General features: G+C 39.1%; 1 protein-coding gene across 1 annotated transcript; it reads left to right on the top strand.

Annotated features, from left to right (window-relative positions):
• Window positions 1-350: 350 nt before the first annotated feature.
• On the top strand, window positions 351-12,388 carry GNGT1 (G protein subunit gamma transducin 1; the record flags this gene model as incomplete). Its single annotated transcript, XM_079712005.1, has 2 exons — window positions 351-452; window positions 12,260-12,388. The coding sequence occupies exons 1-2, from the start codon at window positions 357-359 to the stop codon at window positions 12,386-12,388; spliced, it is 225 nt and encodes a 74-aa protein (XP_079568131.1). The 5' UTR covers window positions 351-356.
• Between the last annotated feature and the right edge of the window lie 1,546 nt (window positions 12,389-13,934).

Genomic DNA, 13,934 nt, shown 5'->3' with positions numbered 1-13,934 from the left:
AACCTCAAGTTTATACACTGTGTCAAATAAACAGGGAAAAGGAGGAGCATTGGATATTTAAGATTATTTACTGACTGAACTGACCTCTCCCCACAAACCTACTAGCAGCTGCTTACAGTCAAATACTTAGTTTAATCATATTAATGAAGATTATAAGGAAGCTTTAAAATCTCAAGGCTAGTGTGCAGTGCTAGAATTGTTCAGAGAGCATTCAAGAGAAATTGATTATCATAGGAAGTTAAAACAAACAGTTCACTTAGTAAGTTAAGAGCTGAGGGAAGGGTTGGCTAACATTAACTTGATGTGAGTCTAGCAATTCAGGTGTATAAACTTTCTACCTTTTCAGCAGGCAAAAGATGCCAGTGATCAATATTGAGGACCTGACAGAAAAGGACAAATTGAAGATGGAAGTTGACCAGCTCAAGAAAGAAGTGACACTGGAAAGAATGCTGGTAAACTGCTGCTCTGTTTTGAATTTTATTTTTAAACTAGAGATAACTGTAGCACTACCAGGTTAAAAGCCATTGAAGGGGAGCAGAATTTGCCACCCCAAAATATGCCTTTTTGGCATAAGGATTATTTTAGGCTGATTATTTTTGAAAAATAGCAGACACAGGGGAAGCTCTGAAAACCAACTAGAAGTTACCCTTTCCTAAGAGACAGTTACATTTATAAGGGAAATCTCCATGAGTAAGGGTGTCTCCTTCTCTGTATCAGGAGGAGAAGCATGACTCTAAATCTCTAGAAACTCTTATCATGGAGAACACAAGGACTTAGATCTGCTTAACAGCCTTACCCTTGTTTGCTGTTGTTAAAAAACAAAATTCAACTGAGTAAATTTGAAGATATAATTGGCTTTATTAAATAATTCATGAATTGGGCAGCATCCCATCTAGCAAGTAGAAAGGCTCACCAAGGAGCTGTATACAAAATGGAAGGTTTTTATAGGTACAAAGGGGTGGGACAAGGAAGTCATAAACAAAGAATTATTTCAGGCAGGAGCAACTTCCTTTGGGGGAAGAGCAGGGGTCTATCATGCAGATTACCTCACTAGTGCTGATCAGGAAGTTACAGATTGATAGGTTTAAATTCCACTCCTGGGAAAGGCTGAAACTGCAGTTAAGTTAGGTATTAAGTTTTGGTTTGTTGATGTGGGTTTTTGTCCATTTAGGGACTGTTCTTTGTTTTAGCTTTGTTTTGTTTTTTTAATACTGTGCTTTTCCTTTTTTTTTTTTTTCCCCCAAATAAAAAACGTGGATTTGGGGTGTTAAGAATTACAGTTCAGGAGACAGATTTGGGTAAAATGGAAAGAGTGTTCCAGGGAAGAGAAAGAGTCAGGGGCTTACAAAGGCAAAGCCAGGAGGTTGTACTCTGACATAAGGGAGGAAATATTTGTCCTTAAGGGATAGGCTGTCGTGAATTATTTTAGGGTAAGGTTCTGGTAGTTATCTTAAACCCATAACTGGCTCCCCACACCCCTGTCATCCACACCTACCATCTTCTTTTGTCTTTCACTGCAGTGGGATTTAAGGTGGTGGCTTGGACTATTTGAGGGAGCTACTCAGTTTTCCTGAGTCTCTCCCTTGTATACAGGAGGCATACATGTTATTAAACTTCTGTTTGCTTTTCACCTGTTAATCTGCCTTTCTTATTACAGGGTTGTCTCAGTCAAGAACCTAGAAGTGTAGAGGGAAAATTATTTTTCCTCTCCCACATCATTCACTGGAGAAACTCAATATAGTTGAAAACAAGTTGTTCAGAAAAAATTCATCAGAAATTAAGAAAATTAATAATCATAATTATCTTTTGATTTAGAGTTAAAATCAACAGTTTGGCAAACTATTTTCCATAAGCCAAATCCAGCACTTAGCCTGTTTTTCTATGGCCACTAAGCTAAAAATGTTTTTAAATTTTTATAGAGTTGTTTTATTTTTTTTATTTTATTTATTTATTTATTTATTTTTTTGCGGTACGCGGGCCGCTCACTGCTTTGGCCTCTCCCGCCGCGGAGAACAGGCTCTGGATGTGCAGCCCCAGCGGCCATGGCTCAGGGGCCTAGCCACTCTGCGTTATGTGGGATCCTCCCAGACCGGGGCACAAACCCGTGTCCCCTGCATCGGCAGGCGGACTCTCAACCACTGCGCCACCAAGGAAGCCCCTTTTTAAACATCTTTATTGGAGTATAATTGCTTTACAATGTTGTGTTAGTTTCTGCTGTATAACAAAGTGATATACATATATCCCGATATCCACTCCCTCTTGCGTCTCCCTCCCACCCTCCCTATCCCACCCCTCTAGGTAGTCACAAAACCCCAAGCTGATCTCCCTGTGCTATGCGGCTGCTTCCCACTAGCTATCTGTTTAACATTTGGTAGTGTATATATGTCCATGCCACGCTCTCACTTCATCCCACCTTAACCTTCCCCCTACCGGTGTCCTCAAGTCTATTCTCTACGTCTGTGTCTTGATTCCTGTCCTGCCTCTAGGTTCTTCAGAAAAAAAAAATTTTTTTTTGCATTCCATATATATGTGTTAGCATAGGGTATTTGTTTTTCTCTTTCTGATTTACTTCAGTCTGTATGACAGACTCTAGGTCCATCCACCTCAATACAAATAACTCAATTTCATTTCTTTTTATGGCTGAGTAATATTCCATTGTATATATGTGCCACACCTTGTTTATCCATTCATCTGTTGATGGACATTTAGGTTGTTCCATGTCCTGGCTATTGTAAATAGTGCTGCAGTGAACATTGTGGTACATGACTCTTTTTGAATTATGGTTTTCTTAGGGTATATGCCCAGTGGTGGGATTGCTGGGTCATATGGTAGTTCAATTTTTAGTTTTTTAAGGAACCTCCATACTGTTCTTCATAGTGGCTGTATCAATTTTCATTCCCACCAACAGTGCAAGAGGGTTCCTTTTTCTCCACACCCTCCCCAACATTTATTGTTTGTAGATTTTTTGATGATGGCCATTCTGACTGGTGTGACATGATACCTCATTGTAGTTTTGATTTGCATTTCTCTAATGTTTAATGACATTGAGCATCCTTTCATGTGTTTGTTGGCAATCTGTATATCTTCTTTGGAGAAATGTCTATTTAGGTCTTCTGCCCATTTTTTGACTGGGTTGGGTTTTTTTTTTGATATTGAATGGCATGAGCTGCTTATATATTTTGGAGATTAATCCTTTGTCAGTTGCTTCGTTTGCAAATATTTTCTCCCATTCTGAGGGTGTCTTTTTGTCTTCTTTATGGATTCCTTTGCTGTGCAAAAGCTTTTAAGTTTCCATAGGTCCCATTTGTTTACTTTTGTTTTTATTTCCATTTATCTAGGGGGTGGGTCAAAAAGGATCTTGCTGTGATATATGTCATAGAGTGTTCTGCCTATGTTTTCCTCTAAGAGTTTTATAGTGTCTAGCCTTACATTTAGGTCTTTAATCCATTTTGAGTTTATTTTTGTGTATGGTGTTAGGGAGTGTTCTAATTTCATTGTTTTACACATAGCTGTCCAGTTTTCCCAGCACCACTTACTGAATAGGCTGTCTTTTCTCCATTGTATAGTCTTGCCTCCTTTATCAAAAATAAGGTGACCATATGTGTGTGGGTTTATCTCTGGGCTTTCTATCCTGTTCCATTGATCTATATTTCTGTTTTTGTGCCAGTACCATACTGTCTTGATTACTGTAGCTTTGTAGTATAGTCTGAAGTCAGGGAGCCTGATTCCTCCAGCTCCGTTTTTCTTTCTCAAGATTGCTTTGCCTATTCAGAGTCTTTTGTGATTCCATACAAATTGTGAAAATTTTGTCCTAGTTCTGTGAAAAATGCCATTGGTAGTTTGATAGGGATTGCACTGAATCTGTAGATTGCTTTGGTTAGTGTAGTCATTTTCACAGTGTTGATTCTTCCAATCCAAGAACATGATATATCTCTCCATCTGTTTGTATCATCTTTAATTTCTTTCATCAGTGTCTTATAGTTTTCTGCATACAGGTCTTTTGTTTCTTGAGGTAGGTTTATTCCTAGGTATTTTATTCTTTTGGTTGCAGTGGTAAATGGGAGTGTTTCCTTAATTTCCCTTTCAAATTTTTCATCATTAGTGTACAGGAATGCCAGAGATTTCTGTGCATTAATTTTGTATCCTGCTACTTTACCAAATTCATTGATTAGCTCTAGTAGTTTTCTGGTAGCATCTTTAGGATTCTCTATGTATAGTATCATGTCATCTGCAAACAGTGACATCTTTACTTCTTTTCCGATTTGGATTCCTTTTATTTCTTTTTCCTCTCTGATCGCTGTGGCTAAAACTTCCAAAACTATGTTGAATAAGAGTGGTGAAAGTGGGCAACCCTGTCTTGTTCCTGATCTTAGTGGAAATTATTTCCGTTTTTCACCGTTGAGAACGATGTTGGCTGTGGATTTGTCATATATGGCCTTTATGATGTTGAGGTAAGTTCCCTCTATGCCTACTTTCTGGAGGGTTTTTATCATAAATGGGTGTTTAATTTTGTCGAAAGCTTTTTCTGCATCTATTGAGATGATCATATGGTTTTTATCCTTCAATTTGTAAATATGGTGTATCAAATTGATTGATTGGCGTATATTGAAGAATCCTTGAATTCCTGGGATAAACCCCACTTGATCGTGGTGTATGATCCTTTTAATGTGCTGTTGGATTCTGTTTGCTAGTATTTTATTGAGGATTTTTGCATTTATGTTCATCAGTGATATTGGCCTGTAGTTTTCTTTTCTTGTGACATATTTGTCTGGTTTTGGTATCAGGTTGATGGTGACCTCATAGAATGAGTTTGGGAGTGTTCCTCCCTCTGCTATATTTTGGAAGAGTTTGAGAAGGATAAGTGTTAGCTCTTCTCTAAATGTTTGATAGAATTTGCCTGTGAAGCCATCTGGTCCTGGGCTTTTGTTTGTTAGAAGATTTTTAGCCACAGTTTCCATTTCAGTGCTTGTGATTGGTCTGGTTATATTTTCTGTTTCTTCCTGGTTCAGTCTCGGAAGGTTGTGCTTTTCTAAGAATTTGTCCATTTCTTCCAGGTTGTCCATTTTATTGGCATATAGTTGCTTGTAGTAAGCTCTCATGATCCTTTGTGTTTCTACAGTGTCACTGGTTACTTCTCCCTTTTCATTTCTAATTCTGTTGATTTGAGTCTTCTCCCTTTTTTTCTTGATGAGTCTGGCTAATGGTTTATCAATTTTCTTTATCTTCTCAAAGAACCAGCTTTTAGTTTTATTGATCTTTGCTAGTGTTTCCTTCATTTCTTTTTCATTTATTTCTGATCTGATCTTTATGATTTCTTTCCTTCTGGTAACTTTGAGGTTTTTTGTTCTTCTTTCTCTAATTGCTTTAGGTATAACGTTAGATTGTTTATTTGAGATGTTTCTTGAGGTAGTATTGTATTGCTATAACTTCCCTCTTAGAACTGCCTTTGCTGCATCCCATAGGTTTTGGGTCATCGTGTTTTCATTGTCATTTGTTTCTCGGTATTTTTTGATTTCCTCTTTGACTTCTTCAGTGATCCCTTGGTTATTAAGTAGTGTATTGTTCAGCCTCCATGTGCTTGTATTTTTTACAGATTTTTTGTAAATGATATCTAGTCTCATAGCGTTGTGGTCAGAAAAGATACTTGATACGATTTCAGTTTTCTTAAATTTACCGAGGCTTGATTTGTGACCCAAGACATGATCTATGCTGGAGAATGTTCCATGAGCACTTGAGATGAAAGTGTATTCTGTTGTTTTTGGATGGAATGTCCTATAAATATCAATTAAGTCCATCTTGTTTAATGTATCACTTAAAGCTTGTTTTTCCTTATTTATTTTCATTTTGGATGATCAGTCCATTGGTGAAAGTGGAGTGTTAAAGTCCCCTCCCATGATTATGTTACTGTCGATTTCCCCTTTTATGGCTGTTAGCATTTGCCTTATGTATTGAGGTGCTCCTATGTTGGGTGCATAAATATTTACAATTGTTATATCTTCTTCTTGGATTGATCCCTTGATCATTATGTAATGTCTTTCTTTGTCTCTTGTAATAGTCTTTATTTTAAAGTCTATTTTGTCTGATATGAGAATTGCTACTCCAGCTTTCTTTTGATTTCCATTTGCATGGAATATCTTTTTCCATCCCCTCACTTTCAGTCTGTATGTGTCCCTAGGTCTGCAGTGGGTCTCTTGTAGACAGCATATATACGGGTCTTGTTTTTGTATCCATTCAGCCAGTCTGTGTCTTTTGGCTGGAGCATTTAATCCATTTACATTTAAGGTAATTATCTATATGTATGTTCCTATTACCATTTTCTTAATTGTTTTGGGTTTGTTATTGTAGGTCTTTTCCTTCTCTTGTGATTCCTGCCTACAGAAGTTCCTTTCACATTTGTTGTAAAGCTGGTTTAGTGGTGCTGAATTCTCTTAGCTGTTGCTTATCTCTAAAGGTTTTAATTTGTCCGTTGAATCTGAATGAGATCCTTGCTGTGTAGAGTAATGTTGGCTGTAGGTTTTTCCCTTTCATCACTTTCAATATGTCCTGCTACTCCCTTCTGGCTTGCAGAGTTTCTGCTGAAAGATCAGCTGTTAACCTTATGGGGATTCCCTTGTATGTTATTTGTTGCTTTTCCTTTGCTCCTTTTAATATTTTTTATTTGTGTTTAATTTTTGATAGTTTGATTAATATGTGTCTTGGAGTGTTTCTCCTTGGCTTTATCCTGTATGGGACTCTCTGTGCTTCCTTGACTTGATTGACTATTTCCTTTCCCATGTTAGGGAAGTTTTCAACTATAATCTCTTCAAATATTTTCTCAGTCCCTTTCTTTTTCTCTTCTTCTTCTGGGACCCCTATTATTCGATTGTTGGTGCATTTAATGTTGTCCCAAAGGTCTCTGAGACTATCCTCAATTCTTTGCATTCTTTTTTCTTTAGTCTGCTCTGTGGTAATTATTTCCACTCTTTTATCTTCCAGGTCACTTATTCGTTCTTCTGCTTCAGTTATTCTGCTATTGATTCCTTTTAGAGAATCTTTAATTTCATTTATTGTGTTTTTCATCATTGTTTGTTTTCCCTTTAGTTCTTCTAGGTCCTTGTTAAATGTTTCTTGTATTTTCTCCATCCTATTTCCAAGATTTTGGATCATCTTTACTATCATTACTCTGAATTCTTTTTCAGGTACACTGCCTATTTCCTCTTCATTTGTTTGGTCTGCTAGGTTTTTACTTTGCTCCTTTATCTGCTGCGTATTTCTCTGTCTTCTCATTTTGCTTAACTTACTGTGTTTGGGGTCTCCTTTTCACAGGCTGCAAGTTCATAGTTCCCATTGTTTTTGTGTCTGCCCCCAGTGGGTAAGGTTGGTTCAGTGGGTTGTGTAGGCTTCCTGGTGAAAGGGACTGGTGCCTGTGTTCTGGTGGATGAGGCTGGATTTTGTCTTTCTGGTGGGCAGGACCATGTCCGGTGCTGAGTTTGGGGGTGTCTGTGAACTTACTATGATTTTAGGCAGCCTCTCTGCTAATGGGTGGGCATGTGTTCCTGTCTTGCTAGTTGCTTATCATGGGGTGTCCAGCAGTGGAGCTTCCTGGTCGTTGAGTGGAGCTGAGTCTTAGCACTGAGACAGAGATCTCTGGGAGAGCTCTCAGGATTGATATTAAGTGAGGCCAGGAGGTCTCTGGTTTTCCACTGTCCTGAACTCAGCTCTCCCACCTCAAAGCCTCAGGCCTGACACCCCGCCGGAGCACCAACACCCTGTCAGCCACACAGCTCAGAAGAAAAGGGAGAAAAACAAAAGAAAGAAAGAAAACAAATAAATAAATAAAGTTATTAAAATTAAAAAAATTTTAAATATTGTTAAAATTAAAAAGTAATTTTAAAAAAAGAAGAGAGCAACCAAACCAATAAACAAATCCACCAATGATAACAAGCGCTAAAAACTATACTAAGGTAAACATAAAAATCAGAAACTAGTCAGTCACATACAGCAAACCCCAAGTCTACAGTTGCTCCCAAAGTCCACCTCCTCAATTTTGGGATGATTTGTTATCTATTCAGGTATCCCACAGATGCAGGGTACATCAAGTTGATTGTGGAAATTTAATCTGCTGCTTCTGAGGCTGCTGGGAGAGATTTCCCTTTCTCTTTGTTCGCACAGCTCCCAGGGTTCAGCTTTGGATTTGGCCCCGCCTCTGCATGTAGGTCGCCGGAGGGCGTCTGTTCTTTGCTCAGACAGGACGGAGTTAAAAGAGCAGCTGATTCGGGGGCTCTGGCTCACTCAGGCCGGGGGGAGGGAGGGGTATGGAATATGGGGCAAGCCTGCGGTGGCAGAGTCCGGCATGATGTTGCAACAGCTTGAGGTGTGCCATGTGTTCTCCTGGGGAAGCTGTCCTGGATCACGGGACCCTGGCAGTGGCGGCTGCACAGGCTCCCGGGAGGGGAGGTGTCAATAGTGACCTGTGCTTGCACACAGGCTTCTTGGTGCGGCAGCAGCAGCCTTAGCATCTCATGCCCGTCGCTGGGGTCTGCACTGATAGCTGTGGCTCGCGCCCATCTCTGGAGCTCATTTAGGCAGTGCTCTGAATCCCCTCTCCTCACGCACCTCAAAACAATGGTCTCTTGCCTCTTAGGCAGCTCCAGACATTTTCCCAGACTCCCTCCCAGCTAGCTGTGGCACACTAGCCCCATTCAGGCTGTGTTCATGCAGCCAAGCCCAGTCCTCTCCCTGGGATCCAACCTCCGAAGCCCAAGCCTCAGCTCCCAGCCCCCGCCTGCCCCGGTGGGTGAGCAGACAAGCCTCTCAGGCTGGTGAGTGCTAGTCAGCCGTGATCCTCTGTGTGGGAATCTCTCCGCTTTGCCCTCTGCATCCCTGTTGCTGTGCTCTCCTCCGTGGCTCCGAAGCTTCCCCCCTCTGCCACCCGCAGTCTCTGCCCATGAAGGGGCTTCCTAGTGTGTGGAAACCTTTCCTCCTTCAGAGCTCCCTCGCACTGGTGCGGGTCCCGTCCCTAGTCTTTTGTCTCTGTTTTTTCTTTTTTCTTTTGCCCTACCCAGGGGAGTTACTTGCCTTTTGGGAAGCCTGAGGTCTTCTGCCAGCATTCAGTAGGTGTTCTTTAGGAGTTGTTCCACATGTAGATGTATTTCTGATGTGTTTGTGGGGAGGAAGGTGATCTACACGTCTTACTCCTCCGCCATCTTGAAGCGTCCTCCTATAGAGTTGTTTTAAATAAAAGGGAAAGAAAAATAAAATGAAGAATATGAGACATCATATTTTAGCTAAGCAATAAAGTAAAACAATGCATATAGGCATTTTGTTTTTACTTTTCTAAATTGATAAGCTTCTCTTTATTTGATATTGTTCAAATACTTTTAGCCAAGACATCCCCTCCAGCACTGTCAAGGCCAGTAATGAATGAATATATTCTGTTCCTTCTTTGCAAATAAAAATGAGTTCAGGCACAAGAACTCACTGGTTTCTCCTAAAATCATTTTTCACATCTTAGAAATGGTTACCAAAAGTCCTCTGCCAGTAGAAGGAGGAGAAATAGCAAAGGAATAAAAGTTTCCACCAAACAGTGACTGAAGCTTAGAAAATGTAGATATGTATTTTAAATTTCTTTGTTTTGGGAACATCAGTAGGACAAAAACTCCTCCACAAGTGATAAGAGTATATTTCATATTTCTTAAAACAAACAACAAACAAAAAGCTTATCAGGCCAAAGCGAAAAAAGGAGCTTGTATTATCTTCATACTTTGCTCAAAACTCTTACTTCCAGTAAAAATTGGAATTTTGGTTTCTTTTATGTTTATAGTTGCCTCAAACTTCCCTGTTGCCCCTTCCATACAGGCAAAACACGTATTGCTGTAAAGATAAAATTAAATCTGTAAACAGCACAGAAGCTTGGAACGCACACCAAAAAAGTTTAAATCCTTATGTTTATAATTGGGGGAAAATAAACTTTTGAGGTAAAAAAGGGTTATCTTTTTCTTCTTTATTTGAAACATCCAAAAGCTGTTTTGTTATTTATATACTCAGGATTGTTTTGTAGGCAGTTTGGTTGTCATCATGTTTACTATTCACTTGTGGCAAGTTCACCTGGGAATTTTTGTTTTGGATAAATATCGCATCCATCCCCATTTGTCAGGTTTTGGGGTTCCTTTGCCCTATTACTCAATGTGTCTTTGCTCTTGGAATCAATTTAATCTAATATCAGACTGCCAAGACTACACACACATGCACACACACAGAACTTTCCAGGCCTGAACCCAGAGCTCTGACACAGGATAGCATAGTGTCATCACAGTACAGGTAAGTGGATATCCTCTGGAACCATATTCCTGGTTCAGATTGTGGCTCTACAACTTACTTCCTGTGTAATACTCACTTAAATGAGCTAACTCATCTGTGCCAGTTTCTTCTTCTATAAAATGAGAATAGTAACAATATGTAATTATTATTACTTTAAAAATTATTATTTATATCTATGAACCAGACTGACTCATAATGTGCCTCAACCTACTTTGCTGTTAAGGCAGCATTACTGTCAGAGTAAGACAACTCTTTGCATCCAGTTTCTAAAGCTGAAAGATTTGCAATGACTATAAGCGAATATAATAGGCAAAAACTAAAAGCAATCTTTATAGTAATAGCTACCATTTGATTGACTATCTATGTATGCCAGGTACTTAATGCAATCTGTGTTGCTTCCCCTATTTCATAGATGAAGTAACTATACCTTAGATAAACTATTTTAACTAAGGACACACAGCTGGTAAGTGGGCAGAGTCAAAATCAAACCTGGGATGGCCTGAATCCAATGCCCATGCTCTTTCCACCATGCCATATAACCCTGTATTAAACTATATATACTTATAATAAGGCTCCGTGAAATAATTTTGAAGCACATCCACTCACATAGGATTTTAGGTAGTCTGTTCCTCAGTATCCTCAGATCCTAGCCAGACACTGTCAAAACTAACCCCTCACTGAGTCCTGTTCCTGACGACTGGTTGGGGCCCAAAGAGCTGGTGTTTGGAAGACGGGGGAAAAAGTGAATCTAAATATCAAGTTTGAATTTTGAGGAGGAAAAAAGTGAATCTAAAGTATTGCATATTTCAAATGTGTGCATAAACTCCAAGTATCGTTCTGTGAAGGAGTCACCTGAACAATGCCCTGCCCCCGATTAGAAATGATCTGTTCTAATATGTAGATAATGAGTTTGCAGAGTTCTAAGTAATCTTAAGTCTTCTGTCTAATGTTGCTAAGAACTTTCATGCAAAAATGGTGTGAAGATTTTATTAAAACAATAAATTCCTTGGGTAACTTACAGAATGGTCACTTCATGGACTGCCAAAATGAAGCAGTTTTGTGTTAATGTCATGAAGGATAAATTAAGTGAAAACAAAACAAGTTGACCATTTAAAAAAATGAATAATTTGGTCCCATGTATGTATATGCATGTGTATACACACACACACACACATACACATACTCATACTTACACATGTATAGAACTTTGCCTCTCTCGAAACAGTATGTTACATGGTGCATTAACAGGCTCTGGCTGAGTCCATTAAGATACCAAAGCCTGATTTTTCACAGGGTCATTACTATAATGGCGCAGATGACTAAGGAGCAAGCTCATAAGCAAAACGAATGATTTAGTTTAGCCAATATTTATTTACTGAGCACCAACTAAATGCAGGCTCTGTTCTAGATGCCTGGGATACATGTGAACAAATCAGCCAAAGGTCTCTTTGGAACTCACCTTCAAGTTTACAATCATGATCAGTCATTGTAGACCAGCTTAAAATAAACTTACATGTGTATACTTCTGAGAATCCAGGAGTGGTGATAAGCCTGGAATTTAACAATTATTAATTCCCTTCCACCTTCACAGGTCATATTTTTGGAGTGAAGAAAACGATTTAATCAGTGCTCACTCTGGTAACGTTCTTGACTTGTGCTGTCAGCTGTTTTCTGGTCCCTGGACCCTGTCTCCTCTAAAGAAGCTGGAGGCAGCGTGCGATGAGAGCCCTTAGCTGGAGTATGGCGGCTGGTTAGCCTTTGCCCAGAGATACCCACAAGGGCAGGGCAGGGAGCAGCTATTTCTTCTTCTCTCGTAGAAAGTACAAATGCATTGGCAGAAAGCAGAATCACATTAAGAAGACAGAACACACACAAAAATTCTTATTATAAATGCATTCTTGGATTCTGCAGTATTCTCTATTAAGCCAAATGAGTCATCTCTTTCTTTTTTTCCTTTAAGGTGTCCAAATGTTGTGAAGAAGTAAGGGATTATGTTGAAGAAAGATCTGGGGAGGATCCATTAGTAAAAGGTATCCCAGAGGACAAAAATCCCTTCAAGGAGCTCAAAGGAGGCTGTGTGATTTCATAAAAAAAAAATTTTTTTTAATTCCATGGAATATCTTGAGCTTTAATGACATACTGTTTGGTCATATGTAATAATACTATTAAGCATGTACATGAATTTTTAAATTATAAATATGAGCATTTAATAAAATTTGGACTGTGATAATACATAAGTCTATGCTTTTCTTAAAGTACTTAGCACAGGGTTTAACACATAATTGACAACAAATATTGATTGACCCATTTCTTTAACAATAATATGTTTTATAAATGAGTCTATATTATTCTGGATGCCAGCATATAGTTAATGTTTTATGTTTCTCCATTACCCTTTCAGCACTCTTAATTTCATGGTTAGACTTGTATTTTCCCCAGCCTTTCACTTACTTAGAGAATTAAGAAATCTATTCTTCTGATTCACGGAAAACCTATCTTGGCAGAATGTATGCTGTGAAGAGTTTTGTTGTTGATGTTTTGTTTTCTGTTTCCCTTTCTCAACCCTCAGTCAGCAGCAGTGGTTTTAACATAACCTCTTTCTGCATTCTTACCAGTTCTACTTGTCACCAATGACATGACTTTTTCCTAGAATGCCAGTTGGATTAAGGGTTCAGCCTGTGGTCATGGAGCATGGTGGATTTAAGCAGCACTCAAATGTCATGAGAAGCCAGAAAGGTCTGGCTCTGGCACTTTACTGCCTGCCTGACTTTGGATAAATTACTTAATCTCAGTTTCTTCTACTGTAGGATAGGGATAATAATGATCCAACCCCCTTTTTCATGGTGGTTAAATATTATACTAGGGTAACTACAGCACTTAGCATATTGTCTGACATGTAGTAAGACCCAGTAAGTGTTAACTAGTATTATTACTGGGAACAGAACTAGACAAAATACTTAGAATCCTTTAAGATGCATGCAATTCCATCCCTTCCCCACGAAGACTCACCAGTATAGTCTTTTTTCTGCAGCAGTGTAAGGGCAAGATGATAGAATAATAGCTATCACCTGCATCACCTGCCTAATCAGTTTCCTCCTGGCATCTTAACTGAGTTCTCATAAGCCAAATTTCACTACCTTTGTGCTAATGACTAAGAGATAACTTGCCTATGCTTCTGTAACAAATGACAAGTGTAAACTACCCCAACTCGGAAACTATTTTTGTTGTTAGTGTCTCTATGTTGCTATCCCACATTTACAGTGCTGTTTTTGGATACGTTAGTAATCAGAATACTCAGAAATGCTAATTGATTGTCATCCTTTTAAAAACAAGATAAGAGTTATCTATGATTGGGCCTGGAAGGGAATCTAAAGGTCGTCTCAGGTTTGGCTCCTAGCACAGTGCCCTCCTATTCTGGCCAGAGTAGATGTTCAGCAAAGATCTATTGACTCTTGTCCAACCCCTTCATCTCGGAGTGGAGAAAATCGAGGATCAGAGAAATGAATTGGCAAATTTCTCAGGGCCAGATTCTGGATCTCTGGATGAATCGCTAGCAACACACTCCAACACATATCAAACTGTTAATGAGTCTAAGCGCATACTGCTTGCCGCACGACAGGCCAATAATCAAGAGA

The sequence above is a fragment of the Hyperoodon ampullatus genome (genome assembly GCF_949752795.1).
Source record: "Hyperoodon ampullatus genome assembly, chromosome: 9".
NCBI classification, from domain to species: domain Eukaryota; kingdom Metazoa; phylum Chordata; class Mammalia; order Artiodactyla; family Ziphiidae; genus Hyperoodon; species Hyperoodon ampullatus.
The sequence above is the reverse complement of the archived record's forward strand: the minus strand, read 5'-3'. Positions and strand labels throughout refer to the sequence as shown.